The sequence below is a fragment of the Myotis daubentonii genome, chromosome 7 (assembly GCF_963259705.1).
Source record: "Myotis daubentonii chromosome 7, mMyoDau2.1, whole genome shotgun sequence".
NCBI lineage: Eukaryota > Metazoa > Chordata > Mammalia > Chiroptera > Vespertilionidae > Myotis > Myotis daubentonii.
Genome location: NC_081846.1, coordinates 91,404,567 through 91,431,782, shown reverse-complemented (window position 1 = coordinate 91,431,782; position 27,216 = coordinate 91,404,567). Strand labels below are relative to the sequence as shown.

The window sequence follows — 27,216 nt, the reverse complement described above, 5'->3', positions numbered from 1 at the left end:
CTGAACTACCTAACAAACTGCAGCAGGGTCAGAGAGAAACAGAACTTCCAAAAGAAAGCCCAAGGCCCCACAGCAGCTTACATTGCTTTACAGCTGGGCCTCATCTGGGCACCTCCAAACCCCAAACAAAGAAGAGGATTCTACAGAACTCCTCATAGCTCCTGCTGGGTAACCTCAGGAAGAGGCTAAATTAGCACCTCCTTAGATATCCAAGAGCCAGTGTACCCAGTGATAAGAGTGGGACCATCCATATTACAACTCCTCAGATCCATAAGGGATACACTCAGGGGGCAGACTCAGTGAGCACCAAAGCTCCACTGAAGCAAGTCTTGCCCCAGAAGGGTGTCTCCAGCACAGAAGTTCTCCCACTGGCGGGGCTGGGGCAGCGCGGAGGAGGCGGTGGTGTGGGGCTCTGGGGCTGATGGTGGTGGCAGGACCCTGGGCAGCCCTGTCCCTGCTGCCCCTGGAGCACAGTCCCTGAAAGATGAGAATGAAGACAATTCAAATGAGGGGACCCAGCCATGCAAAAGGAGGTGGATGCGCTCTGGAGACAGCTCCCGGAGCTTCGAGACTTCCAGCCAGGACCTCAGCTTTAGCTACTACCCAGCAGAAAACTTGATCGAGTACAAATGGCCGCCCGATGAGACGGGGGAGTACTGCATGCTTCAGGAGCAGGTCAGCGAGTACCTGGGGGTGACCTCCTTCAAACGGAAGTACCCAGAGTGACGAGATTTGTCTCATAAGGAGAAACTCTATCTGCGAGAGCTGAATGTCATCACGGAGACACAGTGCACCCTAGATTTAACAGCATTACGCAGTGATGAAGTGATTGATTTAATGATTAAAGAATATCCAGCAAAACATGCTGAGTATTCAGTTATTCTGCAAGAGAAAGAACGCCAGCGCATCATGGACCACTACGAAGAGTACTTGCAAATGCAGCAGCAGAATAGGCAGAAAGTGAAAGCCAGCAAAGTGCCCGAGTTTATCAGGAAAGCCACCAAGGAAGCCGTGGAGTTCAACAGCAGCCTGAACCCGGGAGCTCATGGAAGAGAGGAGGGCGTACTTCAACTTACAGACACACGTCATCCAGGTGCCTCAAGGGAAGTACAAGGTGTTACCAACAGAGTGGACCAAGGTCAGCTCCTACCCCGTGGCCCTCATCCCTGGACAGTTCCAGGAATATTACAAAAGGTACTCGCCAGATGAGCTGCGCTACTTGCCATTGAACACGGCTCTTTATGAGCCGCCACTGGATCCGGAGCTGACTGCGCTCGACAGCGAGGGCGACTTGGACGATGCCGAGGATGGGCGCGGGGACGAGAAGAGGAGGAACAAGGGCACTTCGCCAAAGGTCATTCCCAATGCTCTATGTGGAATTTGTCTGAAGGGTAAGGAGTCCCACAAGAAAGGGAAGGTTGATCCTCTTATACACTGCTCCCAGTGTGAGAACAGCGGCCATCCTTCTTGCCTGGATATGACCATGGAGCTTGTTTCTACGATTAAGACCTACCCGTGGCAGTGCATGGAATGTAAAACTTGCATTGTGTGTGCACAGCCCCACCCTGAAGAGGAAATGATGTTCTGTGATGTGTGTGACAGAGGCTACCACACGTTCTGTGTGGGCCTGAGTGCTATCCCATCAGGTCGCTGGATTTGTGACTCTTGTCAGCGAGCTCCCCAACACCCAGGAAAGTGGGCAGAAGGGGGAAAAACAGCAAAAAGGGATAAAATAGTTTCTTGACACCAATACTGTAATATGCATTTAAGTGAATTATTTGGTGCCAACTTATTTCCAATTCTTATTTTTATGCCAATAAAAGTTTTTGAAATAATAATAATAAAAAAAGATGTTCTCCCACTGATTCTCACAGCTGATTCCCACAGCCAATTGGCCTGGAGGTCAATTCCTCCGAGTGATACCTACAACAGTCAAGGCTTAACTATAAGACTGGGCACAAAGCCCACAAAGGGGAGGACCAAGAGTGTCCACCTCAGGTAATTGGGGAGGCTGAGCCACTGGGCCCTATAGGACACCTAGCACAGAAAGCCACTCTATCAACACAGGGAAGCATAAGAAATGCGGAGACAAAGAAACAGGTCACAAATGACAGAAATGGAGGAAAGAAAACTACTGGATATAGAGTTCAAAACCACACTTTTAAGGTTTTTCAAGAATTTTCTAGAAAGTGCTGACAAATTTAGTAAGACCCTCAAAAAGTCTCCTGAGGCCACCGATAAATGTAGTGAGACCCTCAAGAAATCTAGTGAGACCCTTGAGGTTAAGAAAAAGGACCAACTAGAAATTAAGCATACACTGACTGAAATAAAGGATATTATGCAGAGTTCCAACAGCAGACTAGAGGATCACAAGAATCAAGTCAAATATTTGAAATACGAAGAAGCAAAAAACACCCAACCGGAAAAACAAAAAGAAAAAAGAATTCAAAAATATGAAGATAATGTAAGGAGCCTCTGAGACAACTTCAAGCACACCAATATCCGAATTATGGGGGTGCCAGAAGAAGAGAGAGAGCAAGATATTGAAAACCTACTTGAAGAAATATTGACAGAAAACTTCCCCTACCTGGTGAAAGAAATACACTTACAAGTCCAGGAACTGCAGAGAACCCCAAACAAAAGGAATCCAAAAAGGACCACACCAAGACACATCATAATTAAAATGCCAAGAGCAAAAGACAAAGAGAAAATCTTAAAAGCAGCAAGAGAAAAAATGTCAGTTAGCTACAAGGGAATACCCATACGACTGTCAGCTGATTTCTCAACAGAAACTATGCAGGCCAGGAGGGAGTGGCAAGAAATATTCAAAGTGATGAATAGCAAGAACCTACAACCAATATTACTTTACCCAACAAAACTATCATTCAGAATTTAAGGTCAGATAAAGAGCTTCACAGATAAGAAAAGGCTAAAGTAGTTCATCAGCACCAAACCAGGATTATATGAAATGCTGAAAGGAATCCTTTAAGAAGAGGAAGAAGAAGAAAAAAGTAAAGATACAAATTATGAACAACAAATACACATTTATCAATAAGTGAATATAAAAATCAAGTGAATAAATAATCTGATGAACGGAATAAACTGGTGAATACAATAGAATCAGGGGCAGAGAAAGGGAGTGGACTGACTATTCTTGGGGGGGAAAGGGATGAGGGGGGTGCATGAAGAGACTGGACAAAAATCGTACATCTATGGATGAGGACATGGGCGGGGGTAAGGGCAGAGGGTGGGGTGGGAACCAGGTGGAGGGGAGCTATTGGGAGAGAAAAGAGGAACAACTGTAATAATCTGAACAAAAAAGATTTAAGTTAAAAAAAAAAAGCAAGACATTTGGAAAGAAAATGTACAACTTTTTAATTAAGATTATTTCCCACTGACCTAAACTTCGAGTGTTTCAAGAAAGAAATGTTCTACCCCATGATCCTCTGAATTCCTGATAATGTATAAACATGTTATCTTTTTATGATCAGAAAAGTACCTTGGGTTTAAATGTACAGAATGAGAATCTTATGGAAAATGAGATTAAACTAAGTTTTAAAGTTAAGGGATGAATAAAAGAAAAAATTATTTTCCCTCCGAACTACCTTGTTGACTTTAAAAAAATTGAGAGGTGTTATTTATTGCTAAGATCATATTTAGTCTTATCCTCAAAGATGACACTTCCCCCAGAGCTTTGTGACCTGATTGAATGGCAAACCTTTTGAAACATTTTCAAAAGTATTAAAAAATCACTAAAGGTTACTTTCTTTTTTGAATGTGTTGAGTTTATTAAGCTTTTCTTTATAAAAGCACATACAGTGAATAAGAATGCTTACTGATGTTAATTTGCATTGATAATATTTTATTTCCAAAGTGCTTTAATCACTAACTCATCTACCTTGTAATTCTGGGAAATGACTTTAAAAGATATTTTAAATGAACAACACCCGGTCATTCTTTGTATGTTAAGGCGCATTTAGGAGAGAGCCAACTATGCTGATGATCTGAAAAAAAAAATAAAAAAATTCATAAGTTGAAATCCTATTGCCCCAGCCAATGGGATTAGGAGCTGGAGCTTTGGGCGGGGATTAGGCCCTGGGGGTGGAGCCCTCATGATGAGATTTGTGCCCTTATAAAGGAAGCCTGAGAGAGCTGCCTGCCACATTCCCCAAGTGAGAATACAAGAAGTCAGAAGTCTGCAATTGGAAGAGGGCCTGCACCTACCGACCATACAGCTAGTAATTAAAAATATGGGCCTGTGGCGGGCTCGAGGTTTCAAGATGGCGGTTGCTGTATAGCTGACCCGGAGCCGCGGTGAAGGCCCCTACGAAGGGAAAGAGAATCCTCCCCTCCCGGCGCCTCGCAGTCCCAGAGCCCAGCAGAAGCGTTTGGACATTCTTATGCTGATCCTGGTAGCTTTGGTGGTTTTTTTTTGTTTGTTTTTTTAATAAACAAGTAACCATACAGATTGTCAACATGGGACGAAGATCCACAAGATCCACCAAGAGTGGAAAGTTTATGAACCCCACAGACCAAGCCCGAAAAGAAGCCCGGAAGAGAGAATTAAAGAAGAACAAAAAACAGCGCAAGATGGTACGAGCTGCAGTTCTGAAGATGAAGGACCCCAAACAAATTATCCAGGACATGGAGAAATTGGATGAGATGGAGTTTAACCCAGGGCAACAGCCACAACTAAATGAGAAGGTGTTGAAAGACAAGCGTAAAAAGCTGCGTGAAACCTTTGAACGTATTCTACGACTCTATGACAAAGAGAATCCAGAAATTTACAAAGAATTGAGAAAGCTAGAAGTAGAATGTGAACAGAAAAGGGCTCAGCTTAGCCAATATTTTGATGCTGTGAAGAATGCTCAGCATGTGGAAGTGGATAGTATCCCTTTGCCAGATATGCCTCATGCTCCTTCCAACATCTTGATCCAGGACATTCCACTTCCTGGTGCCCAACCACCCTCCATCCTTAAGAAGACCCCAACCTATGGACCTCCAACTAGGGCAGTTTCCACTCTTCCTCTTCTTGGGCATGGTGTTCCACGTTTGCCCCCTGGTAGAAAACCTCCGGGTCCGCCCCCTGGTCCACCTCCTCCTCAAGTCTTGCAAATGTACGGCCGTAAAGTGGGCTTTGCCCTGGATCTTCCCCCTCGCCGACGAGATGAAGGCATGTTATGTAGTCCTGAACTTGCTCAACGGGGCCATGATGATGATGTTTCCAGCACCAGCAGAGATGATGGCTATCCTGAGGACATGGATCAAGATAAGCATGATGACAGCGACACTGACAGATCAGATGGAGAAAGTGACAGAGATGAATTTGTGCACCGTGATGATAATGAAAGAAATAACAATGAAGAAAAAAAGTCAGGTCTGAGTGTACGATTTGCAGATATGCCTGGGAAATCCAGGAAGAAGAAGAACATTAAGGAGCTAACTCCTCTTCAAGCCATGATGCTTCGAATGGCAGGTCAGGAAATCCCCGAGGAGGGACAAGAAGTAGAGGAATTTTCAGAGGACGATGATGAAGGTGATTCTGATGATTCTGAAGCAGATAAGCAGCATAAAGAGGACTCTCTTTCTGATGGCACATCTGCTTCTTCACAGCAGCAAGCTCCCCCTCACTCTGTTCACCCTTCTCAGATACAAGCACCTCCCATGCCAGAACCACCTCCTCTTGGACCACCTCCTGCTCCAAGTTTACGGCCACCTGGACCACCTACAGGCCTTCCTCCTGGACCACCTCCAGGAGCTCCTCCATTCCTGAGACCACCCAGAATGCCAGGACTCCAAGGGCCTTTACCCCGACTTTTACCTCCAGGACCACCACCAGGCCGACCCCCTGGCCCTCCTCCAGGTCCGCCTCCAGGTCTGCCTCCTGGCCCTCCTCCTCGGGGACTCCCACCAAGGCTACCTCCCCCTGCACCTCCAGGTATCCCTCCACCTCATCCTGGCATGATGCACCCACCTTTGGTGCCTCCACTCGGACCTGCCCCACCTGGGCTTTTCCCACCAGCTCCCTTGCCAAACCCAGGAGTGGTAAGTGCTCCACCCAACCTTATCCAGCGACCCAAGGCGTATGACGCCAGTGCAGCCACCATTGAGAAGAAAGCCACAGCAACCATCAGTGCCAAGCCACAAATCACTAATCCCAAGGCAGAGATTACTCGATTCGTGCCCACCGCACTGAGGGTCCGTCGGGAGAATAAAGGGGTTACTGCTGCTCCCCAGAGAAAGTCAGAGAATGATTCTGCTGTGCCTCTTGCCAAAGCAGCTCCTAAATCTGGCCCAACTGTTTGTGTCTCAATACAAACTAAGGATGATGCATATGAAGCTTTTATGAAAGAAATGGAAGGGCTGCTGTGGCAACTTTTGATGCCCGAACACACTTCTGTTCATATCACTGGTTCGTGGGAAAAGAGGCTCTTAGGAACCTTAGGCAAAAGAGCTACTTTTATTGTCAGGGTATTTTCTAATTTCAGTTCAAGGAATATCTTAAAGTTTAGCCTTGTTTGGAATTCACTGCATACAAGAGAGGGTATTTCACTCAGGCTAGGTTGGTTACTGAAGCAGTTCTGCTGCAAACGTCCATTCCCTTTCATACCACCACTTCCATCCCATTTCTTCCCCTCCAATCCTCTGGAACTTGTGATCTGTTGCATATTTGTTTTTGATTTTCCTGTGTGCTGTGGGCTCTGGAGCAGAGATTTTTGGGGGGAATGAAGCAGTTTCTTTTGCTCCATCTTGCCTTTTGTGTTTTAATGTTTTCTTGTAAACATTTTGTAATATTGTATTGAAATGGATCACAATGTCATTTCCTAATACAAAGCAAGACATGTGGGAGCACTCTGATGTAGGGAACTGCAGTGTAGAAAGTAAGTACCGGGAGAACCAAGATGGTGGCATAGGAAAACACCGGAAATTACTGCCTCGCACAACTACTTCAAAAATACAACTAAAAGACAAAACGGACATCATCCAGAACCACAGGAAGGCTGGCTGAGTGGAAATTCTACAACTAGAAGGAAAGAGAAAAGCTCACTGAGACTCAGAGGAGGTGCGGAAGTAAAGTGCAGAGGTACTGAGGCCCACGTGGCAAGGGATGGCAACTGAGGATGCTGTTGTCTTATTCAATGGGTGCGGGAAGCAGGTCCATCCTTGCTGCTTGACGCAGTCGCTACAGGGAAGAAACATCTGCACAGCATGATTGAAGGGACCTGGCGTATAAGGAATACTGTTCTTAATATGATTGCTCACCTTCTTGGCTTTATGTGTTTTAACCAAAGTCACCTCTCCGAGAAAGGTTGTTTCCAAAGGTAGGGATTTTTCCCTGAAGTTAGGGAGGGAAAAAAGCCCTTAACTAAATGCCAGGCGGGTAATCACTTTAACTATGAACAATCACCCTTAAACTACATAATCTTTACTCCCTGGAATGGAGATAGGAAACACCCTAACCTTTGGAATAGAAATTGACAGGATTAAAATCAACTGGTATAAATACAGATGTCACAAGAAAATAAAAGACAGAACTTGGCTGGAGATCCTGGCTAGGCTGCTGATCAACTGAATGCTGTCTCTGTGTCATTCCTTCTTTGCCAACTCCAAGTCCGGGCTAGTCTCTGGGGACCCAGACTCATGCGGGGAGAAACTGGGCTGACTGGCAGCAAGTGGAACTCAAGGGCGGCTTTCTCTCAGAGGTGCATGCAGGGATTATCAGGACACTGAGACTTGGGGCCTCTTAGGGTAGAACTGAGTGTCAGCCATAGCTGTTTGCCCCACCCTGTTAATCCCTGGAGACCCTGCCCCACCCAAGCTGTGGCAGAGGCTTTTGCATATGAAAGGCCTGGCCCTTTGCAATCTGTAAACTGCAGCTGGGTCAGAGAGAAACAGAACTTCCAAAAGAAAGCCTAAGGCCCCACAGCAGCTTACATTGCTTCACAGCTGGGCCTCATCTGGGCACCTCCAAACCCCAAACAAAGAAGAGGATTCTACAGAACTCTCCATAGCTCCTGCTTGGTAGCCTCAGGCAGAGGCTAAATTAGCACCTCCTTAGAGATCCAAGAGCAAGTGTACCCACTGATCAGAGTAGGACCATCCAGATTACAACTCCTCAGATCCATAAGGGACACACTCAGGGGGCAGACTCAGTGAGCACTAAAGCCTCACGAAACAAGTCTTGCCCCAGAAGGGTGTCTCCAGCACAGAAGTTCTCCCATGGCGGGGCCCGGACGGTGGCAGCGGCAGCTGGGCTGAGGCAGTGGCGATGGAGGAGGTGGCGATGCAGGTCGCTGGGGCTGATGCCATCATTTATTTATATGCTCAAATTGTCCCATATGTAGCTAGGGAATGCACATTCACACATACCCTTATGATTCTTTGAGACCTTCCTTACCTTCTGGTGCAAGACTTTCTAGTCTCATCTTGTATTTTCCTTGTTTCCTGTGACAAATCAGCTATTTCTTGAAGAATAGGGTCGTTTTTGTTATATTACCTCCCTTTTATGTAATATTATCTAGTTTCATCCAAGTCTTTTAGCCAGTCTTACATTTATAAGCACATAGGATAGTAGAGAAAAAGAGAACTTGGGAGATTAACTATGAACTCCTCAAACTATCTAGAGGCAGAAATTGCATCCTAGGAGGGAAGTGGTATAAATTTCTCAGCACTGCAGGGAGAAGCTCTTAGTGCTTAGATTCCCCTCCGCCAGGGCTGGCATATTTTCACTCTCTAAAGGGATTTCACTTTCACACAGAAAAGGGGTCTAGAGTCAGATTTTAAATATAGTTCCCAGCTTTCTTTCTAACAAGACTTGGTATTTCGAAAAAAGGGGAGGGGCTCATTTTAAGTCAGTACAAAATTCATTTTATCTTTGAGAATTAGATAACTCAATGATGTTGAAATAAGAACATCAAATTTAATGGCATTCACTTATCTAATAAAAACTGTATTGAACCATATTATATCAGCCACAGCAAGATGTAAAGGCATATTTTTAAAGGACTTGTTTTGAAGAAGTAAGTTGCCAGGGCACAAAATTTGATATTCTATGATGCTGAGGAGTGAAACGGACAGTGAATGATCACAGTGCTTAAACTTAGTAGCTAATCTTTCTATTAAGTGATAGCATTGGTGAAAATAATAGAAACACAGCAGTGAATACTAGGGCAATATATTGGCAAAACCAAACAAGTTGTGGGCTTTCATAGGAAAGATCAGGTTTGGGTCTGAATTGGAATCTCAGTCTATCTTCCAATAGCTGCTTCATTTGGGCATAAAGTGAATCTAAGCCATATTTTCCTCACTTACAGAATAAGCATGAGCCATGCCTCACAACACGCTGTCAGAGGTGTCCTGATAGGGAAATCGTTTCTTGTTTGCTAGAGGAATACTTTCAATGAGACAGAGTGGGAATAAAGAAACAGAAACTTAGACTTAAACAAATACTTGAAGATGAGGTTTTATAGAAGTCAAATGATGGCTCCAATTTGTGTAGCCCCCAGCACATTTAGATGTGGTAACCTTTATTTTGTAGAAAATATAAATATTATGAAAAATTTTACTTAAATGTGGTTACATGGTAAAATATGTGTTAGTCCTGACCTTATTATTTTTATTTAAATTTTTACACTGAGTCTTGATAATATTATCTGACCTTATAGTAGAATTGCATCCTCCATGGTATATCTTTGATTATAATGAGGATCAGTTCAAGAAAACCATTTGAGAATTTGAAAGACTGGTAATATTACAAATTTGGGGAGGCATAGAATCTATCAATATTATTGATAGAAATAGGTATAAAATATTTCATTCATTAATTTAATCATATGCCCACTGTGTTCCAATAATTATGCCAGGAACTAGGGTTACAAAAAATGAATAAATAAAATCTTTGAGCAACCTTTTTGAGAAAAGTTAGGACTATCTCCTAAAATCAGAAATAACATATCTTTAAATAATAAAATTCTATTGATAGAATTTAAGAAAACCATCTCCAGATAATTGTAGAAAGAAATCCAGCATAGTATTATTTCTAATAGAAAATAAAATTAAATACCTTTAATGTTTACTGACAATAGTGGATGGTTTAATTACTTTATGCTACAACTATAATGACAAAATATATTATAGAAGTTGATAAGAATTAGGTAGGTTTTATTAAAGAAAAAAAATATTACCTGTATATTATTATCCTATAATGCAAATATGTGTGTGTGCCTCCTATGTGTGTATTTATTTATCTAAAAAGAATTTCTGATTTACTAAGGGAAATAAATCTATGGTCCAAGTAAGAAGAAAGACATTTGCTTATCACAACTTTCACTATCATTTGTAGTTTTTAACACGCATATGCATTAGTATTATTTTAAAAATAAATGAATAAAGATAAGGATGAACAGTCCATGATTTAAAACACTGCTGTTACTTCACCATATGCTCTCCTTATTTGAAGTTCGATGAGCAATCTTTTCACACTCTGAAAGAGCTAACACATGGGAACAGAACTGCTCCTGTGCCTTCCTCTGTTGAAATAATCCATTCACATGAGAAGAAACCCATCCCACAAGGCTGAAAACAATGATGGGCTCCTCAAAGACACTGGTCATGAAGGAGTAGAGGTGAGGGTAGAGAGAGGCAAACTGGAGGCTAACTTAATATCCTCCATTGACCAATCTCCTATAACTGTCAGGGGTCTCTTCCCAGACCTGTGTCCATCCACACACTTTACCTTTTCTCCTTTCCAATCAACATTTTCTGAGTTATATTTGTGTGTCAGAAGGAAGAAAGTGTAAAATATTTGACTCCATGCAATTCTTTTTGTTTTAAAACTTAATGCAGAAATTTAGATCCAAATACATAATTAAGCCATTGGCAGAATAAAAGCAGGGTTATATCTTTCAAATACATAAGAGAATGAAGGAAGATATGATCAATGAAGCCAGAGAAGAAAATTTGCAAGAAAACATAATAAATAGAGAACATAGAAAAAGAAGAAACAACACTGACATATGAATTTTTCATTTCATAAGATATATATGTGTACATATGTGATCTTGTAAAATTTCAGCTCAATCTCTTTTATGATTGTAGATGTAAATTTTTGAAATAAAATATTATCAAATCTATTTTAGCATGTCATGATCAATTACAATATCATATGGGAATGCAATTTCCTTCTGAAAAAACATGAAATTTATTAATGTAACCCATGATGCTAATATATTCAAGAAGAAAACTAAGCTGGATAAGGATCTCAACAGGGACAGCTACTGCAGCCGAGCAGGATGCTGCTGTGTATGGCAGAACCGTGGCCATTCCTACTAATCCTACTAAGGCATTCTGCTAAGGCAGTGACCCACAAGACTGACTCCCCTTTCACAGGACATTCAAACACTTCCTGTGGGAGGTGTCTATTGCCTCTGGTTGAACATCACATCTAGATTGAAGCTTCAAACTGTCCTAAGATTTAAGGCCAGTTTTTATAGTCTTAATAAAACAGGAATAGCTAAAACAGTCTTTAGAAAATAAAGCAGATATATTTACTAAAAGCGAAATGGTAGAACCAATTGCTTTAAAGTCAGAAACCAAAAAGTAAATAAATAAAATAAGCTGGCCTTGCCAATATTATTCATCATTGTTGAAAGTTCATGTCTCTGACAGCATAAATAATAAGAAAACGAGGAGAAATAACTCTTAATAGTAGTGGAATAATTGTCTCCCTGACAAGTCAGAGACATATAAGTATTAGAAATAAAGGTGTAATTGCATGATGGGCAAATGTGTGTCTTTGTATCATCTAAGGGGACAGTACCCAAGTATAACCACAGATATATCAGGGCTGGGTCTCTATCAGCAGTAAGTCATAAAAAATGCAAGTCCCCGGCAGTAATATAAATTTCATATGAGGAAGCAGACAATAATTTTGAAGAACTGTAAGACAAATATAAATTACTAAGAACATAAAGAAAATTAGAAAAGATGGGGAAGCATTCTGTGTTTTTGGATTCTCTCCTAAATTAATCAAAAATTTTAAGAACAAGTTCTATAATATATATAAAGTAATTTTAAAAGAATAACTTGACAATATTTACCTTAGAGATATTCTAAGTTATGTTATAAACATATATTAAGTAGTAAAGCAGAGTGGTAGTAATAAAATGGAAAGGACAAAGTACACAATTTAGAAACAGAGTCATCTAAAAATAATGTACACTATAATAAAGATTCCATATTAAGCTACTAAAAAAAGGATTTGTTATTTAAAAATATTTAGGTCAATGTTTTATAAAAAAAAAGTTTTATATCTGCTTTATAATTTTCACCAAAATAAACTGTTGATGGACTGTACATTTAAAAGTGTTAAATAACATTCCATATCTACAAAAGTACAATTTAGACTGGAACACACACAAACATACAAACACTCAATCGTAAGTTTATGGTATTAGAGAAGTTTCTTTTAAGACTGACGAAGTAAAAAGCACAAAGGAAAAACAATAGTTATAGCTATGTATAAAGGTTATATTTCTTAATTATAAACATAAGTAACACAGTAAACATGAAATAGTGAACTAGTAAGAGTAGTGTATAATTGATTCACATATGATAGCAAAGGATCGCTATCTTTAATATTTAAAACATTTTTTTTAATAAATCAGTAAAAAAAAGAAAATAACAGTAGTAAAAACGGGTTGAGAGAATTAACGGAGTCCTCACAAAAGTGAAGAATATATATAAAAAATACATGTTAATAGATATTCATCTTCACAAGCAAAGAAATGCAAGTAAATTTCTTGATAGCATGCTTTGTCTACCAGAGTACATATACATACTAGAGGCCTGGTGCACAAATTCATGCACAGGTGGGGTCTGGTGGCCCTCCCTGATCTGGTCAATTGGGCTGTGCTGGCTGCAGGGAGGGACTGTGTGGGGGGGGGTCACTGGCCAGCCCCATCCCCTGGTCAAACTTCTGGTCCAGGGGACAATTTGCATATTAGCCTTTTATTCTATAGGATAGATACTTTTAATAACTGTTGTTTATGGCAGTAATAAAACAAACTTTCATGTGTTTTTATATAAAGGGTTAAACTCTATGCCTTTGTCTACAAATTTTATCTGTGTTCTAGGAAAAGCAGAGACGTCATATACATAAGGTTGCTTATTGAAACACATTAAAAAGGAAAAAAAGAGTTGAATCTTCTCTCTCTCTCTCTGCCTCCCCCATGCACACACGCACACACACACTATTTTTTAATCAATTAGTATTTATACAAAAATGCTATGCCATCATAAAATGATTATTAGATATATTTTTACTGATAAAATAATGTCCATGACATATTTTTATGAAAACACTTACCAAAAACTATACATATAATTACATTTAACTTTTATAAAAATGTATTCATAGAAACAATTTTGAAAATATTATATGTATCTTTATTAATGCTTAGTGTTACTGAGTTTTGGTATTAAAATGCCTTTAACTTATTTTTTAAAATATATTTTATTGATTTTTTACAGAGAGGAAAAAAGAGGGATAGAGAGTTAGAAACATCGATGAGAGAAAAACATCGATCAGCTGCTTTGTGCACACCTCCTACTGGGGATGTGCCTGCAACCAAGGTACATGCCCTTGATTGGACACGAACCTGGGACCTTTCAGTCCACAGGCCAACGCTCTATCCACTGAGCAAAACTGGTTAGGGCTTAACTTATTTCTTAATCTATATTTTGTGTCTTTGAGATGAAAATATGTATATAGTGTTTTTAAGTATTAACTCCCTTTTATTTATTTTTTATTTTTAAATTAAATTTATTAGGGTGACATTGGTTAATAAAATTATATAGATTTCAAGTGCACAATTTTATGATACATCATCTGTATATTGTTACTTTATAGTAAATAGTAAACTATAAATATTTATAATTGTGTGTTTTTTCAAAATAGAAAAAAAACACAATAAAGCTATTTTCCTAAGGCTATTTAACTATGTAATAGTTTTCATCTTGAAGGTTTTTTTTTTTTTATTCATATTATGAGTCATATATTTTTCTTTTTTGTTCATCCTGGCAAGAAGCTTGGAGGCTATTCCATTTTTTATTAAAAATATTAATTTGGTCCTCATATTGTGCTTCCTTCTCTTTTTAAACTTTTATATCTTTAATTTTTTATTATATATTTTTATATTTAACATTAATTTGATCACCTTATTTTACATATATTCTAAGTCTCTTCAAATTCTATTGGAAAAATGTATGTTAGAACATAGGTAAAGAGAGTAAAAGAAACAGTATATCCTTCATATTATTCCACATATATTACTTCATGATTGAGTTCCAATGTCTTTGTAACCCTCTCCCAAAACAAGTGAAATAGTGTCATATTTGCCAGAAAGCTAAGAAAGAATAATTTACATTTTGATTACAGACAAGTTTGTTTGCTAACCTTGCATTATTAGCTTCAGATGTAAAGTTTCCAATAACTGAAATGGTACAAAATATAATAAAATATTCTATGCTAGAAGGTAGATTTTTATTAATATAATTTTCAAAAAGTGGTTCTTTATATCTTCAATTGTTTTTTCTGGCCGTTTTTGTATATGGATATGCCTTCATTCTAATCATCTGTATCTCATGACATTTATAATGTTTAATGCTTTTCATTTTTTAAAATTAATACTAAATATCTCTATGTTATATCCATTTTCCATATTAAGGAAGAGAGACTTAGGCAGATCGATTGCCTTGCCCATGACCAAACACTTAGTAATTAATACTGGTAGAACTTGGTTTTGACCCCAGCTGTCTTCAAAATTTAACCACAGCTTGCTTACCATCTATCATCACCAATCAGCATCATTTTCAATAATTAGGCTTTAAGAATTCCAAAGAGATTCTAACTTTGCATTGTTTCTAACTGCATCCCAGTTCCTAAAGCAATTATAATGCACACAATGTTAGCTCACTTTTGAGCCTAAGCTTTCTTACAATTTTAAATGACTTGATGTATGAATACACTCAAAAGAAAAGAGTGTCTTTCAGTTTACCTCCTGATTTTTGCCCTTCTGTAAGAACTTATTTTATCTGTTCTTTGAGATGTCTTAAGATTGATTCCTCATGAAACTTTTTGATGAAATTTATAATATATTAAGGGCAAGTTAAAAGATATACTTATTTTAAATTAAACACACTAGATGAAGAAGTTGTCTTCAAAACTTTATTTAGATGGAATACGGACTATGAGGTCATGGATATCTAGGTTAACACTCTATTTTCAAACACTGTTAACTTTGTTACTGTGGGAAAATTCCATGTTCTCTTCAAATGTCAGTTTTCTCACCTATCAAATGCAAACCATTTCCATTCACAGTGCTGTTGCATGGACCTAATGAGGAAACATATGTAAAACATTTATTTGTGTCTAGCACAAAGTTGGTACAAAACTAATGGTAGCCTAAAAAAATACAAGGACGTTTGATAAGCATGATGAAGCTATTTCTGCCTGCCTTCATCAATTCATACCTATTTTGTTATTTACGATAGAGATCGACCCTGCTATGGAATAATATGATGAGAGCAACAATAACAGTATAGTTCAACATCCCAAGTAGAAAGAGATGGCACACTTGAAAGGTGCATTAAAAAGGGCCTTACTGAAGGGACTCTTTACAAAGATGTGCACAGAAGAAAACCGAGAAGAAATGGTGAAGTACATATTGATTGTATAAAGTATTTACTACCTTTGTCTGAAGGAACAAGAGAATATGTGGTTACCATGAACTATAGCCGGAAGAGAGGGTTACCAGATGGGAGGTGTGACTTGATAGACCACTGAAAAGCTGCGTCCAAGAAGGAAGGAAAATAAGGGTAATCAGTTCTTTTTTGTCCTGTGATCTGGATGAGACCAACTGGAAGTCAGATGGAAAGACAGTGAGGTTGCAGCGGTTCAGAGAGGGCACATTCCTGGACACTGAACAAGGGTGAGAAATGAATCTTAGGAGTCAGATGGAGAATATATAACGCACAGACCTAATCAATCTTTAAGTAAAAAAATCAGGCAGAGATTAGAGTTTCGAAGAAGGAAGAACAGTTATTCACATGGTCTGTATGTGGCATTGCTTAGGGGAGCTTTGGGTAGAATAGGTAAAATACTGTAACGGGAATATAAAAAATGAAACCATACATTCTGAAAAAATTATAAAAGTGAGTTGTATCAGTGAGGAGAATAAAGAAAAAGAAAAAGAAAGTGAATGGAAAATTAGAAATGGTCAAAGAAGAGGTAAAAGAAAAAAGAGACAAAACAGAAAGATGATGGCATGGCCTGAAGCAGAACTGAAAAAAATAAAATAGAATTGGGATGGATTTTTATAGTTGAAAAAAAATCAGAATCACTCCCAGCTTAATTTTTGATCCATCTTCCCTTATTGTATTCCTTTTCAATACCTTCATATCTAATTTGCCTTCTTTAGCTTTCCACCAATGTTTTCTTCCCAATGTATCCTATTCCTACCATTCTGTTTCAAATTGCACTCCTAATCCCTATACACTGTTTGCTTGTTCTCATGATCTATTAATTTACCATATAATTTACTTCTTATAGTCAGTACTTAGCTTGTTGAGCATTGTAAAAGTTCTAAAAGGTCACAAAATTTGTTATTTAGTCTATTGGTTATTTAATGAATGTGTCTTAAAAGCCTAGTATGGTGTCTAGTACATAGTAAGTGCTTATTAAATGTTTAAGTTAATTTAAAAAAGACTTGTAGAGACTACCTATATAGCAGAACTATCTTAGCAACCTTGTTCACCATATCTTCTAATTTTGCAAGTGGATTGGCTTACTTTTCCCCCGACAGAGTGTCTGAATAAAATAATCATCACCATTTCCTTGTACAAGCTTTTCTTATTGCAAACACATGTAGCCAGGTACAATTAGATTCTTATGCTGCTTGGACACTTCTTGCTTAGGGTAAGTCATGTAGTATCCCTAAATACTGGGGATGAGAAAGATACCAGTCACCTAGTAGATACCCAATAAGACATTATTATTTTGTATTTACTTCTAAGTATTTTTTTTCCTTCAAAATAGATTACAACTTAAAAGAACTATAAAATTATTTTTTCTTCAATGAAGCAAACATCAAAACATCACTGGAGGGAAACTGTACCTGGAGAATTTTCCCTTCAGCTTTACAAATGTGACACATGAAAACCTTGGTGAAGAATCATACCTCCTGACGATTCTGAAATTTTCTTATTGACAATTTCCAGTCAAGAGTTGTTTTGTACGGCTTGATTCCATCTCAGCCACCACAGCATTAATATATTTTAAAGTTAAATGCAGAAATGCAAAAGTTTAATTTTTCATTTAATTTATTGTGGTTATATTGGTTAATAAAATTATATAAGTTTCAGGTATTCAATTCCATAATATATCATCTATATACTGTATGTGTGTTCACCATCCCAAGTCAAGTCTTCTTCTATCAACATATATTCCTTTTACCCTCTTCTACAATTCCCCATACCCCCTTCTTTTTGGCAATCTCCATAACAATTGTCTGTGTTCACGAGTCTTATTTTATTTTTTGCTTAATCCCTTCACTCTTCTCAGCCAGCCCCCAACTCCCTCCCCTCTGGCAGCTGTCATCCTGTTCTCTGTATCCATGAATCTGTCTCCACTTTGTTAGTGTATTTTGCTCACTAGATTCCACACATAAATAAAATCATATGGTACTTACCTTTTTCTGGCTGGCTTATTTCACTTAGCATAATACTCTCAGATACTTCTCTGTGAGAGTTCCTTCTTTTTATGTCTGAGTAGTATTCCATGTATTAATGTATCACATATATTTTATCCACTGATCTACTGATGGACACTTGGGCTGCTTCTAAATCTTGGCTATTGTAAATAACCCTGAAATGAACATAGGGGTGCATATATTCTTTTGAGTTAGGGATTTAGCTTTCATTGAATAAATTCTCAGAAGTGGAATTTACTGGGTCATAAGGCAGTTTCATATTTAGAGATAAGTCCATACTGCTTTTCATAGTGGCTGCATCAATCTACATTCCCACCAACAGTACACAAGGGTTACCTTTTCTCCACATTCTCTCCAACACTTGTTGGTTTTCGATTTGTTGATGATAACCATTCTGACAGATGTGAGGTGACATCTCCTTATCATTTTAATTTGCATTTCCCTAATGATTTGTGACAATGATGATTTTTTGTTTATGTCTCTTGTGCATCTGTATGTCCTCTTTGGAGAAGTGTCTATTCAGGTCCTTTGCCCAATTCTTAATTGGAATGTTTTTGGTGTTGAGTTTTATAAGTTCCTTATAAATTATGGATATCAAGCCCTTATTAGATGTATCAGTGAATATGTCCTCCCATTTAGTAGGCTGTCTTTTTATATCTCAACGTAATAAGGCCACATATGACAAACCCACTGCCAACATCATACTCAAAGGGCAAAAACTACAAGCATTCCCCTGAAAGATCAGGAACAAGACAGGGATGTCTGCTTTCACTGTTCTTAATCAATATAATTCTGGAAGTCATAGCTACAGCAAACAAAAGAAGAAATAAAAGGCATCTAAACTGGAAAGGAAGGAGTAAAACTATCATTATTGGCAGATGACATGATACTGTACATAGAGAACCCTAAAGATTCCACCAAAAATCTTTTAGAACTAATAAATGAATTCTGTAAAGTAGCAGAATATAAAATAAATATCCAGAAATCAGTTTCATTTTATATACCAATAATGAACTTTTAGGAAGAGATGCTAAGAAAATATCATTCACAATTGCTTCAAAAAGAATGACATAACTAGGGATAAATTTAACTAAGGATGTAAAAGACTTGTACTGGAAAAAATTATAAGGCACTGAAGAAATAAATTGAAGAAGATTCAATAAATTGAAGCATATACCATGTTCATGAATAGGAAGAATTGACATTATTAAAATATTCATACTACTCAAAGCAATCTATGGATTCAGCAAAATTCCTATAAGATACCAAGGGCATATTTCACAGAACTAGAACAAGTAATTCATAGGAGCCCCAGAAGCCCCAGAATACCTACAGCGATCTTAAAAAAAAAGAACAAAGTTGGAGGAATCACACTACATGATTTCAAACTATACTACAAGGCCATAGTAATTAAAACAGCCTGGCACTGGCTTAAAAACAGACATATAGATTAACTGAACAGAATAGAGAACCCAGAATAAACCCAGGTCTTTATAGTCTATCAATAATTGACAAAGGAGGCAAAAAAATGCAAGGGGCTTAAGATAGTCTACTTAATAAAAAGGCTGGGACAATTGACAGATACCTGCAAAAAATGAAACTAGACCATCTTCTTACAGCATACACAAGACTAAGTTCAAAATGGATTAAAGACTTAAATGTTAGACTTGAAACCATAAAAATCCTAGAAGAAAACATAGGCAGTAAAATCTCATACATTTCTCATAGCAATATTTTTTCTGATATATTGCCTCAACCAAAAGAAACAAAATAAAAAATAAAAAAATGGACCTACATCAAAACAGTCTTATTTTTTGTATATAAGACTTTAACAGTTGCCATTTTGTTGCTTTTTAAAAAATATAATTCAGAGAAAAGAAAATTGGGCTAAAGGTCTTAATACCCTTTTGTTAATATTCACTCCACGGTGATTGCCAGTTCGTGTTGGTTTTATAATCTTCATATAAAATAAGCAAATGAAAATAAGTAAGGTTTGTAAAATTTTGAAGTTTTAGTTTAAAAAAAGTTTTTGGGTTGAAATAAGATTAGTAACTATCTATATATATATATATAAAAGGTTAAGCGACTGGTTGACTAGCTGACTGGCCGGCTGGCCAGTAGCTATGATATGAACTGAACCAGGGGGCAGGCGCTAAATGCAGGCAGTAACTTTGCAGAGTGCCCTCTGGCAAACCAGGACTCCTCAGGGGATGTCAGAGAGCTGGTTTTGGCCCGATCCCCATAGGCCAGGCTGAGGGACCCCCCACCTGCTGGAGGGGCCCCGCTCACTCCACAGACACCCTTCGAGCCGCAGCACCATCCCAGGTGCAGCCAGCCGGGGAGAGGGGAGCGGGGTGGGTACTGCAGGAGGTTGGCTCCAGAGCATGTCTGGCCCATCTTGCCAAGTCCCACCCGCTGGCCACCTTCTAATTAATTTACTTTCAATGTGCATGAATCTGCTCACCAGGCCTCTACTATTATATATTACCTGATAGGGAAAAAAAACAACATTGAATTTAAATAAATCAGTCAAGAGATGGCGAACTTGATCAAATGGCAAGAAATATGTTCTGGTTTCTATTCTGGATATACTGTTCAAAAAGGCATCTAGTATGTGAATGTATTTTATGCCAATATTGCAAAGAAGAAAACAAAGATTTAATATCCTAGGTAAAGTCTAACTAAGTTGCAAGAATACTTAGTAGGTACCAAAGACAATAGCTGAAGTCTGGATGTCATTCAAGACATCTACTCTTTATTATGTCTTTGTCTAATGCTAGTAATCTATTCAGAGGAAATCCAAAACCGTGCAAATATGATGGGATATTACTCCATTGCTGATTTGTTACATTACAAAAGAAAAGGGATGTTGCAAATGCAATTAAGATCTCTAATCAATTACCTTTGAAGTAATCAAAAGAAAATCTTGTGTAAGTCTGACCTAATCAGATGCGCCTTAAAACAAAGTGGCCTAATAGGCCTTCTATCTGTCCTGGAAGATGCGGGTCAGAATGACTTCTCCAGATACAGGAACACGCATCTGCCAATACCCACATTATCTGGAAGAGGACCCTGAGCTTCAGATGAGAGCGCAGCCCAGATGATCACTCTGACCTCAGCCTTTGTATCCCACGAGGTGAACTTGCCCAGACTCCTGACCCACAGGCACTGAGAAACAATAAACGAATATGGTTTTGAGCCACCAACTGTGAGGTAATTTATTATGCACAATAAAAATCTAATATAAAATAAAGATAATAAAGCAATGATGGGATAAGTCACACAGATGCAAAGCCCTATGTTTACTGTACCTGGGAAATTTTGAACACATTCTCTCATCCTCTGAGCTTAACTTTTCTCACCTACAGACATGAGAAACTTGTATTTTAATTTTTACTTTTCCTTCATATCAATTTTCTTGCAGCTTTATATATCTGATAATAGAAACTTTAAATCTTGAATATGGAAAAGAATGAAACTATAAAGAACATTTCTTCTTGTGTCCTGAAACTCACAGTTATAGGCCTTTTCTTCACTTTAGACTTTGCTTCCTCTGTTCTCATGTCCCCCTTTAAAGCAAGCCTCCAAAATTCCATGGTGTAATGATTAATACAGCTTTAGGAGGCCCTATCATGAGGTGTACAACTATGCCAAAAAGGCAGTACCTTTTCTTTGTGTAAGAAAACTGTTCCTATTAATAACTTAAAAAATGATAGAAGTCAAACTAAAATCAATCAAAATGAACAATACACTCAAAATACCTAAAGACAACAGCCCTAATTCCAATAAGTGGACACCTGGGAATGAGACACCCTAAGAGCTCTTTTCCAATTAAATTGTGTGATTGTTCAAGTGCCCAGAAAGGTTTCATACCCACTAATTACATCATCTCTCTTAGGGATGAGATGCAGTATCTTCTCTTCTCCCTTGATTCCTTCTTTTCCTAGATTCTGGAACACACTGAAGCTCAAACAGCTGTAGAGGGCATTTGGTAATAAGTCTTATGTTACAAGGAGAGAAGTTTCTCTCCCAGCACAATTATGCTGTGAGAATACAGACACTGACAGTGCAAAAACACAACTTACAGTCCCCATTCCCAACAACATAACCCTTTCTATATTGTAGAGATATTGCTCTAGTTAAAGTGTAAGGGTTAAAAATGAGAGGTGAATAGGCCTGAAGGGAAACCAGTTAAAGGAATTTTTCAATTGTCCTTAATGAAGATGATGGTGGCTTAAATAGAATTAAACCAGTAGCTGTAGGAGGGGGAGAAGCATATGATTTAAATTTCACTGGAGACATCAAACTGACAGGGGTTGGATTTGATTAGCTAAGAGCAGTGATAGAGAGGAAGAGTAACAATGGTATTCAGATTTATATCTTTGAGAGAAAAAAAATAAAACAAAGACAAAACACCTCAGTAAGGGAATCCAGTTGCTGATGCTGAAAGGAGATGACCTTTGTTTCTTCATTTTTAAAAATCGTAATTGCCTGTGGAACTCCCCAGATTTGTTTCCTAGAGAATTAGAGATATTCATCTACACCTAACTGAAGAATGTTTGAAAATCATCAGGATTTATACAAAAATGAAATTAAAGGGGTGGATTGGATTGGAGAGGGTGAATGGCTTCAAGGAAAAAAGGATGCTGAGGCCAGAACACTTGATGAGTGGGCAGAGGCGGAGGGGCCTGACAAGGGCCCCAGCAAAGGAAAGTAAGGACCGTGTGTGACACAGAAGTCGGGAGGAGGGACTGTTTCCGGGAGAAGAAACGATTGCCGGTTTCAGACACTGCTCGAGGGATAAGAAAGGGCAAGGATATCACTGCATTTGGCTTGGACTCACTTGCACATTTTCATGTTATAAATATCACTGTAAGAAGTAAATATCTTCTCTACAGGGCCTCTCCGATTCATGTGGCACAATTGGCTGGCTTCTGACCTACTTGGTTTTCTTTACTTTGTGGGCATAGCTACTAGTAGACGACACATTCAAGTTTTTCTTCCAATTGGGTGAGATTATATGACTGAGTTCTGAGAAAACTAAGAGTCATATACAAAAAGTCATATACAAAATTAGCAAAAGCCATTTATTTATTTTTTTGCTTTTTTTTATTATTATTAGTTAAGGTATTACAAATGTGTCCTCATCCCCCCCATTAACCCCCAACCCCCCCTCCCCCCGTCCCGCACACTCATGCTCCCATCCCCCTGTTGTCCATGTCCATTGGTTTGGCTTATATACATGTATACAAGTCCTTTGGTTGATCTCTTCCCCTTACCCCCGCCCTCCCCTACTTTCCTTCTGGGGATTGATAGCCTGATCGCTGTTTCTCAGTCTTTGGGTCTGTCCCTTTTCATCAGTCTATGTTGTTCTCTATAATCCACAAATGAGTGAGATCATGTGGTATTTATCTTTCTCTGACTGGCTTATTTCACTTAGCATAATGCTCTCCAGTTCCATCCATGAAAAGCCATTTATTTTTGATTTGTGCTGTAAGAGACCCCATCTGCCATTGCTTTAGTTTCAATAGAGTTTCAAAAATGTTTGAAAAGAGAGTGAGGTTTCTAGTGTCTTAGCTCAGACTGTTGTAATAAAATGCATAGATTTAAGGCTTAAACAGCAGACATGATTTCTCAGTTTTTGAGGGTGGGGGATCTGAAATCAAGGTGCTGGAAGATTTGCTTGCTGGCGAAGGGTGGCTTCCTGGCTTTGACAGTCCCCTGCTAGCTGTGTGCTCGCGTGGCCTCTCCCTGGAGTGTCCTTGTGGAGAGAAAAGAGGGAGAAAGCTCTGTGGTGACTCTTCTCAAAGAGACACTAATCCCACCTGTCACTCTCTCATGAACGAATCCTCTACCAATGGCCCCTCCTTCAAATACCATCACATTGCAGTGAGAGCTTCAACCTATGACACTTTTTTTGGGGGGGAGGGGAGTGGCAAGATGGGAGCACAAACATTTGTGCCATAGCACAGAGTGAAAAGGAGGAAATGCTGAGACAGTTTCTCATGTCAAACATTCTATTAGTGTGGAATTTGGAATCCAGAAAGACTTTCTGATTTGTCTTCCAGTAGATTGGAAATCCTTGTTTGGTTGCAAAATTTAGAAAGCAGTTTGAAGGGTTTCAAAAGAAGGAAAGTCTGCTGAACTAAGAGGCTCATAGTTGTCTGTGGCTGATCATTTTCTGGATCAAGTGAAATTCTATGTGCTGCTCCTCTGCAGGTAAACTATCATGAGGGTCCTGCGGGGTTCAGGTGAGCAGGTAGGAGAGGCAGGTCCTCAGTTCTAAACAATGACAGACATAAACTAAAACGAAGCACTACTTACAAGCTTGGCTTGTGAAAGCTCCCGGCATGTCCCATCATGTTCTTTGCTTGTCTTTGCATTTGCTCCATTACCTTGAAACCGCTGGGCAAGACCAGCACATGTGGGTCCCTTGGAGGAAAACCTAGTCGGGAATATCCTTTGGGGATTTCCCTGGGAGAGATATAAGCTTTTATTCTGTTAGTGCTTTGGGATTTATCTATTTTCACCAGATAATTTTCTGTTAAATAATTTATAGTGCTTTCTGCTGCCTTTAGTTTTCTTTACCTTTTAAAATGTATTCTTATAATAAAAAATAGATTATAAAATATTAAGTTTCAGTTTTTTCATTATTCAACTGGTAAAATGAGGATTTTTTTCTTCTCACATGCATCTATTCAGGAGAGTGTGTGATTTATAAGAATCAAGGATGGAGGCTGGCACGTCCATCTGTGCATGTGTCAAAGGTGTTTTACTTGTCCTGATGATTGCAGATCAAATGGGATGAAGGAAGAGAAAGAGATTGTGGGAAATAGAAAACAGAATTTTCCATTACACAAGGGGGACTTGGTTGACTGGAATGCCACATTTTCTTTGAGTACTAGTCCATCCCACTGCCTTGGGGGGAGTATGCCTGAAGGAATGAGTCTGAAAGCTACATTGTCTTTGCTCTGCACATCAACCTTTCATTTTCAGGTCTCCAAAGTTTTGGGAACAGTAAGCTATTTCATTTTTATTGCAATGAATTGCAGATTTCTTGGTATTAGTATCTCTCATTTTTTTTTTTTTTTTTGCATCTCCTGCAACATTTGGGATACTTCCTTAAATACATGAGTCCCTTAATAAATTTTGTTTAAATTACTAGAATTGAAACATAGCTATAAATCTAGAAACAGTTTTCAATTTCTAATAAATCTATATAAATCACCTCATAACTAAATTATTAATCTTCCTCCAGAGGATAATAAATCCCATAAATCCCATTTATCTGATTAATTCAGAAGATTAATTCTAGAAATCCCATTTATCTCTCAAAACAGTTCAGTGGCTATTACACTGGTAATTAGAATCTGGTATAACAAGAGATTGTACATATCAATACAATGTTAGTGATTATATAGGGAGCATCTACTAATTATTAATTAAATAATATTTGAAGAATACGTATTACATCAAAAAACTTTTCTGGAAACTAGGGGATATAGCAATAAAAAAATGACCAAAGTGGTGTCTCCATTCCACTCCACTTAAATTTGCATGGCAGCCATATTTCCTGTTTAAAAGCAGTCCAAATGCCCATAAGTAGAAGAGTGGGGAAAAAAAAGCTGTGGTACATTTACACAATGGACTACTACTTAACCATAAAAAGAAGGAAATCTTAGCTTTTTGGATAGCATGTGTGGACCTGTAGAGCATTATACTAGGAGAACAGCTAGTCAGAGAAAGACAAATACCATATGATTTAACTTATATGTAAAACCTAATGAACAAAATAATCTACCAAATAAAATAGAAACAGAATCATAGATACAGAGAACAGACTGACATCTACCAGACTAGAGGGGGTAGAGGGCTCTGTGGAAAAGGTAAAGGAATTAAGCAAAAAAAAAAAAAAAAAAAAAAGGCAATGTAAAGAAACTTGACTTGGGGTGGGGTGGTGAACACACAATACAATATACAAAAGATGTATTATAGAATTCTACCCCTGAAACCTATATAATTCATTATTCAATGCCACCCCAATAAATGCAATCAATATACTGGTAAATACATACAGACATACATTCATACATACATACATATATACATACATCGAAAAGAGTTTAGGACTTTTACTTTGAGTGGGATGAGAATTCACTGAAGACTTTGAACTGAGGAGTGATGTGACTTAATTTACATTAAAAAAAGAAAGAAAGAAACCTGGCTGGTATTTCTCAGTGGTTGGAATGGTGAAATCCTTCCTAGCACAGAAGGCTTTCAAGTTTGGTTCCATGTCAAGGGCATGTACCAGAGTTGCAGGTTCAGGGCTGGTGTGGGAGGCAACCAATCCATATGTTTCTCTCACATCTCTTTCTCTCCCCTCCCTCCTTCCCTTCCTCTCTCTCTAAAAAAATCAATAGAAAAATATCCTCTGGTAAGGATTAACACACACACACACACACACACACACATACACACGCACAATACACATAAACTCTCGCTCTGCCTTTTATGTAGGGGGAGAGGAAAAGAGGGGATATCAGTTCAAAAGCTACTAAAATCATCCAAGAGAATGATGATGGTAGCATAAACCAGGGTGCTGGTTGTAGTGTTGTTAATTGTTTTTTTCTTGGAAATATACCAATGGAAAAGCCTATGGGATTTACTAATAGATTGGTCTTGCTTATGAAACAAAGTCAAAGATATATTGTGATAAAAATAATACATTACCTTTGTTTCTTCCTCCTCCAAACCTATAACTCAGTCTAATCAGAAGGAAAACATCAAATTCTAATATAGGTACATCCTACAAAATACCTAGCCATGACTCTTAAAACTGCCAGTCATCAAGAGCATGCCAGTGCTGCGAAACAGACACAGCCAAGGGGAGCCTGAGGAGGGCTGCAACTTTGATGGGAATATGGAACAGAAAAAGAGCCTTAGGTGAAAGCTAGAGAAATCTGAAAGAAGTATGGACTTCAGTTAATAAGTGTACCAATAGCAGTTCATTAACGGTGAAGATGTTCCCTAACTGAAGACGTTAATAATATGGGAAACTGGACCTGGCTGGGATGTACAGTGGTTGGAGCTTTATCCCTATGGGAAGCCTAATCAGAAGACGCCTGATGTTCAAGGCCAATCTGAGTGTTGGAATCCTAGTCACAGTACACCTGACGTTCAAGGCCAACTTGCCATATGCAGGTCCAAAAGCAAGGACACAGCAATCTTCCTGTATGCACTGCGCAGGCGTATGTTTCTATAACCGAAATACTAATGTCACTATTTGGCAAGAAGCCTCCTTTGTCAAAGCTGGTATAAAATGTACTACTGACAGCAGACAGCTGGCTCCTATGGCTCTTGTGTTTGCTACTGTATTAGCAAGGGCTCCTGTGTGTGTGCTGCTGCTCTGTAAGCTGCTTTGAACAACTGTTCTATCCGATGGCTCCTT

The 27,216-nt window shown here is 38.5% G+C and overlaps 1 protein-coding gene and 1 pseudogene across 1 annotated transcript; both read left to right on the top strand.

Moving 5' to 3' along the window:
- Positions 1 to 459: 459 nt before the first annotated feature.
- Positions 460 to 1,804, top strand: LOC132238025 (PHD finger protein 10-like; annotated as a pseudogene).
- A 2,521-nt stretch (positions 1,805 to 4,325) lies between these two features.
- Positions 4,326 to 6,748, top strand: LOC132238730 (WW domain-binding protein 11-like). Its single transcript, XM_059704746.1, has one exon. It carries the CDS (start codon positions 4,477 to 4,479, stop codon positions 6,727 to 6,729), a length of 2,253 nt encoding a protein of 750 aa, XP_059560729.1. The 5' UTR covers positions 4,326 to 4,476; the 3' UTR covers positions 6,730 to 6,748.
- Positions 6,749 to 27,216: the final 20,468 nt, after the last annotated feature.

Bases quoted from the DNA above. Each gene is read 5' to 3' on its own strand.
- LOC132238730 (XM_059704746.1), top strand. From the start codon at position 4,477: ATGGGACGAAGATCCACAAGATCCACCAAGAGTGGAAAGTTTATGAAC.